At 35.5% G+C, this 5,669-nt stretch overlaps 1 protein-coding gene across 2 annotated transcripts; it reads right to left on the reverse strand.

Moving 5' to 3' along the window:
* LOC104120604 (protein WVD2-like 7) lies at positions 1–5,145 on the reverse strand. Of its 2 annotated transcripts, none has more exons than XM_009632403.4 (10): positions 4,984–5,145; positions 4,754–4,835; positions 3,219–4,148; positions 2,827–3,051; positions 2,610–2,653; positions 2,417–2,506; positions 2,238–2,334; positions 2,084–2,155; positions 1,713–1,820; positions 1–801 (listed from the first exon to the last, which is right to left on the reverse strand). In XM_009632403.4, exons 2-10 carry the CDS (start codon positions 4,793–4,795, stop codon positions 325–327), a joined length of 2,085 nt encoding a protein of 694 aa, XP_009630698.1. In that variant the 5' UTR covers positions 4,796–4,835; positions 4,984–5,145; the 3' UTR covers positions 1–324. The 2 variants fall into 2 exon arrangements, with proteins under 2 accessions (XP_009630698.1, XP_009630696.1); XM_009632401.4 differs by having other exon boundaries at positions 2,417–2,509.
* Between the last annotated feature and the right edge of the window lie 524 nt (positions 5,146–5,669).

A 5,669-nucleotide genomic window follows, 5' to 3' on the forward strand; every position in this document is an offset into this window, starting at 1 on the left:
TGAACTGAAATTTAACATCTTATTCAGTGTGTTAATATTTAGTAGTACAGCATTCATGGTATTTCAAGAACTTGGCTTAAAGAGGTCTATAATTATTTCTCTATCCAAACTACACATAGTTACAGACTGCTTATCTAACAGAAATGCTAGCCTACACACTAAGTATATCGTCTCAACATATTTGATCCATCACATTTGCTATGTTGCGAAAATGAGAACTCACACATTACAATCTGACTTAGGAGCAAGATCACCAAGTTACCTTCATTACGTCGTCCGTCTTGCAGACATGACGGGTTTTATAAGATGTAAAAGCTGATGTGTTTAGGAAGCAACGCCAACAGCTAAACGACCCATTCGTGTACTTCTGCTCAAATCAATACTTCTAATATCCTTTCTCATTGCACCATTTCCCATTCTTCGCGCAACAACTTTAGTTTTCTCCTCAGCTTTGAAGCCCTTGTTCCCATCTGGTGTTTTCGGTCTTGGAGAATTCACAACCTGCCTTTTCTCTTGTTTTCTCTTTGGAGCTACTGATTTATTCGATCTGGTCTGTCGAGAAGTTTTGCTTGTTGGAGCTGAAGATGGCACACTGCTGTCTGATAATTCTGCTGAAGGATGATTGGTTACTTCTGACGCCTTTGGTGAATCAGCCACATTTAGACGTTCATTAGTGGAACAGCTGTTATCAATTTCTGCCCCTGAACGAGGAACGATGTTCTCTGTTTCACTAGTAGCTCTTGTCCCTGGAGATGAAAGCCTGCTTTGTGATTTACTTGATTTAGTCTTACTTGCTAACTCCTGGAAAATCAATCAAAGAAGCAAGTTATATGATAATGACTATCAAAGCGGGAGGCAGAACTAATCACCAATTAGGAGGATAATGATCAAGAACAACTGATGAACGAATGCAGACACACTCATAAATAAAAAGACAGACAGATAAGTAGCAAGACCATTTTCCTGTTTCAGCAGGATCTACGAGATTTATATAAATAAGGAGAGAGATTGGCTGGTCTCAATCCATCTTCAGATCATATAGCTAGAGATGGAAGATTGTCAATACTAATTGCTGTGACATCAATCAAACAAGTTTGGCATCCATGTGGCTGGCCTCTCATATTACTCAGATCCGCATGAAAGGGTACTATTCACTAGGCGTTCAGCATATTATTCACTATGCATTCAGCTTTCAGCCTTGAGAGGATGTTAGAAAGTCAAAGTTTAACAACCATCAAAGTTTCCAACCATCCATAACAGAAATTAACATCCGAGGCTTCCAAAAGCCTTTCTCAGATAAGAAAGTTTACTTTGAAGCAAACCTGTTCCTAGGGTACAAGATGCTCTGTTCCTTCCTTTAGTGTCAATGTTTACCCTTGATCAAGGATAGCAAGACAGAAATTTCCAATTTTTTTATTTTTTTCTCTCTTTGGTTTTAATTTTTAGAAAGGTAAAGTCGGTTGTCCATGAAAGGAGATTTGAGTCGTATAAAATTACAGGGAAATGATTCTACCATAATCAGTAAAACAGCTTGTAAACGTATTTTCTCAAGCTATACATTTCATGCGAACAGCATGCCGAAGTGCATGGTTTTGATGCATCCTAATTTCAACACAGGAAATATGTAAAATAACAGAAGGATTAGGATTATAATATTGAGCTTTTGGGGCTCTGAGTAATCTCATTATTTGTGACTTGTTAGTTGTTAATACCTTGTTTCTTTCTGACCGACGACCAGGTTCATGGTAGAAGGCAGGCATTGGAGTGGCTTTGAAATTGAGACTTTTCCTTAGCTGTTTGAGCTCTGCTTCTTTCTTTACCTAAAGATATCACAAAGTGAATCAAGCTAACTGTCATTAATCACAGCTACCAATCAACAAAATTTGCCATCCAACCCATAGCTACATTTGATATATCAATTTGCAAGTCTAAACAGATAGCAGAAAATAAAATAAAAGAGAAGAAAACCTAACAGAATATATACCAATGATCTTTTAAGCTAGCATTGAACAGCCTAATGATTCTCTATATTAATCTACACCTGTTTAGAACAGTCACAAGAATCATTGCCTGACTTTATTACCTGAGTTCTTGCTTGGAGCTGATGTTTTTCTGCCTCTTTCGCATGCATTTTCTCCTCTAGCTTCACAAGGAACTGAAATCAATATCAAAAACTTTTTAAAGGTTATATATGACTTTTAAACTTTAGCGAATTGACACAAGAAACTGGTCCTTGCCTCTTTTCTTTTCTTGGCGCGCTCTTCACTTTTGAAACGGAAACCAGATCCATTCTGTTTCATGCCTGGTTGACTTGAATTCACACTCTGCTTATCCCTGAACAACAACAATATGCATAAGATAAATGCTGATGAACACAATATGTACTTAAAGATCACAATTTTACCACGATATTGACCTGTTTACACTTTGATATACTCTTTGGCTAACTTTCTCTGTACAGAAAGCACGAGAAGCGACCACCTTTTTTGCTCTCGGATCTTGTTCACTGCTACATAATTCAATAACAACGAGATCAGGAAAATTAGGATGAATCAGTGGGACCAAAATATTCTAAATTTTTAATATGGAAGACATAATTAGCAGCATACCTTTTCTGTTGATTAAGTACATTAGCTTTTGAACCTGAAGAAACCTATATAAAGCAAGCCACCTGTTACCATCAATTTAATAATAGAAGAAGAATTGAAAATAAAATAAAATTTGAGCAATGGAGCAATAAGTTCCAAAGCATTGACATAGCAGGGCTTCCTCCTCCATATAGATATCCAATATGAAGATAACACTAAGCCTAAAACTGATAACAACCTCTGGTTTTGGCATTCTGGCAGTTGGACGCAAATGGAGAGTGTTCAGAGCTTCCAATCCGGGCTTTTCTCCTTTTTGTGTCAAGGAAACATCGCTATGCCTTCTATTTGGTTTTCGTGAAATGTCTTTATATGCTTGTTTTGAGATAGTTCCCTTGCCATTAGCAACATTAACTTGGGACAACATGCTGGATTTTGCATCTCTTGATCGAGAAGCAGTCCTCACCTGCAATTTAGGCACAGGGGAGTCTACATAAAGGGGAGATAATTTTCTGCTCTAGAAGAAGACTACAAATACTATTATTTAAAATAGCTTAGTACAGTAAGCAAGCAGGATCGGCACCTGCTGTAAAAACAGAAGATTAATAATAACAAATGCTAAAAGAGGTGTACCTTCGAAGATGAACTTCGTTGAGGTGCTGAACAAACACTGCCATCTTTCTCAGTGGTGTGAGCATTTGAGGACAGATCAACAGAGGTTGATGAAACCTCCATACTGTTATCTTGGTCTTCTAGTTTCTCTTTCACTTCAATCTCAGGTGCAGGATCATCAACAGCTGAATTTCCAGCATCAAGATGATATTTTGCTTCTGCTTCCAGATGCTCAGAAATACTTTGAAGTACATGGAATCTGTCGGTTGCATGTTCAGTATGAGGTCCTGAATGGAAAATTATACTATCTTCTCTGTCAAATTCTGTGACTTCGACGTCTCCGTTGTTTGATCCATCAAAACTCTCCACAAAGCGTGCAGAATGACCAACCTCATTCACTCGCTCAAAGTCCCCATCATAACCTGTATTTTCAGTGACATAATTTTCACTAGCTTGATATTTTTCATTCTTCAGTAAATGGATTGGTCTATCCTGATTTTCATCAAAGCGAGCCGAATGGCCAACTTCACTAACATGCTCAAAATCCCCCTCATAACCTGTACTCTCAGCGGCATCATTTTCACTAGCTTGACAATTTTCGTTCTTCAGTATGTTGGCTGATCCATCATGATTTTCAACAAAGTGTGCAGAACAGCCGACCTCATTAACATGCTCAAAGTCCCCCTCATAACATGTGTTCTCAGGGACATCGTTTTCACTAGTTTGAGACTCGGTCCCGTTCTGCCACTCAGACGAGCTCTGGCTTAGAAGTCCCCTCCTCCTAAAACGCGCCTCAAAATATGCTTTCTTCTCAGTTACAGAACCTGGCTTCGAGTATTTCTCAACCTCTTCAAGATACCTGTTATGTGTGAAAGAAGACCTCCTCTCCCAACATAAAGCTTCGTTTTCAAATCTACCGAATGAGATAGATCCAGATTGCCACGAATCTGCCTGTCAATTTTGGTAATGTAGATTAAGACCAAGAATCAGAAACCGACTGATCACAAAGTTACTTCTCATGAAAAATCTTCACATACCTTAAATGGTTTAACTAATAATATCTCAATTAACATCTCCTAACACTCTATTGTTAAAAGGGATTACAAAACTACAACTATTCCGGAAGACAATTAAATCTTTTGCACTAAAAGTTTCTTTCCACAAAGTCTCAATCAATGAACAAGCATGCAATCCAACATTTACTATATCATTTCATGGCAGTGTTGTGGATCCATAACTAACAAACCTACAAAATACCAAGAGTTTTCAAATCAACAAAACACAAAGAAGTTACCAAAAACATTCAGTAACCGCCCCAAATCGCCTGAGTAAAAAGGTCCAAATTTAACTTATGAAAAGTGATTATATGCATCTTATTAACCATAATTTAATCATATTCAATTCCAAAAACAGATAGACTGATACTGAAACAACTAACCTACAACATAAAAATTCCAACTTTTTTCTTAAATTCATATTTTATCATATTCAACTTATGAATGAATGAGAGTAACAAATTGTAAGATCCAAAAGGGGAATAAAAACAGCAACTTTACCTGAAAACTAAGCCTAAAGGGTTCTTCAATATCACCTGCCATTTCAAAACTGATCCTTTTAAAGCACCTTCATAAATATTATCTGCATTTTTTCAACAACAAAATCTTTAAATTCTGAAATATAACACAACATTACTTAAAAACAAACAGACCCTTTTCACTATTTAATACATAAACATCATAAAATTGGACCAAAATGAATTTACATATAAAAAGAGCAAGAAAGTTACAAGTTTTAAGGAAATTGCGGCAGAATCTTGAAAAGGGTTAGTAGAAGAAGCAAATTTGGATCAATTTCTTTGGTAAAAAGTGAGAAATAAAGTGGAAGAAAACGTGTTAAGAGTATAGAAGAATCACTACTTTGCTTTGAAGAAGGGAGTTTTAACAAAGATTTAAGAGACTGAGAAGGACTGGTAGTTAAATGGAGTGAATATGAAATGTTGAAAATTTTCTAATATAATTATTATTTTTGGATTAAATAACTGATTAGTAGATCTTAAACCGAACCGAAAACATAGAATAGGAAAAGAAAAGGTTGAATTGCAGTTACGTCCTTCTTGTTTAGCAATAATATTAAACAAATCCAACAAGTTTGTAAATCTGACTGACCTCACTAGTGTTTCTATGAAAATTCCCTTTTCAAATAATTACATTTTTTCTATTTGTTGAAACTTTAAATATTATATTGAAAAAAATTGAATAGTCCTACCATATTTTAAAAATTACTAAACAATATAAGATTTCTAATTATTATAAATAAAAAAGAGAATAAATTATTGGTAGGAATGAAACAAAGAAGAAGAAATTGATTATTATGCAATATCTCTTTTAGTAAAAAAAAATTCGATTTCAATTTTTTTTTTTTTTGAATTGATTGATAATAGAGGGAGCAACATGCATACAATTTATTAAAGCA

Source organism: Nicotiana tomentosiformis, chromosome 10, assembly GCF_000390325.3.
Source record: "Nicotiana tomentosiformis chromosome 10, ASM39032v3, whole genome shotgun sequence".
In the NCBI taxonomy this organism is placed as follows: domain Eukaryota; kingdom Viridiplantae; phylum Streptophyta; class Magnoliopsida; order Solanales; family Solanaceae; genus Nicotiana; species Nicotiana tomentosiformis.

Coding starts and splice junctions, on each gene's coding strand:
- LOC104120604 (XM_009632401.4), bottom strand. CDS start 4,795: ATGGCAGGTGATATTGAAGAACCCTTTAGGCTTAGTTTTCAG. Junction 1,821..2,083: donor AGCTCCAAGCAAGAACTCAG/GTAATAAAGTCA, acceptor TGATATCTTTAG/GTAAAGAAAGAAGCAGAGCT. Junction 802..1,712: donor GTCGGTCAGAAAGAAACAAG/GTATTAACAACT, acceptor TTGATTTTCCAG/GAGTTAGCAAGTAAGACTAA.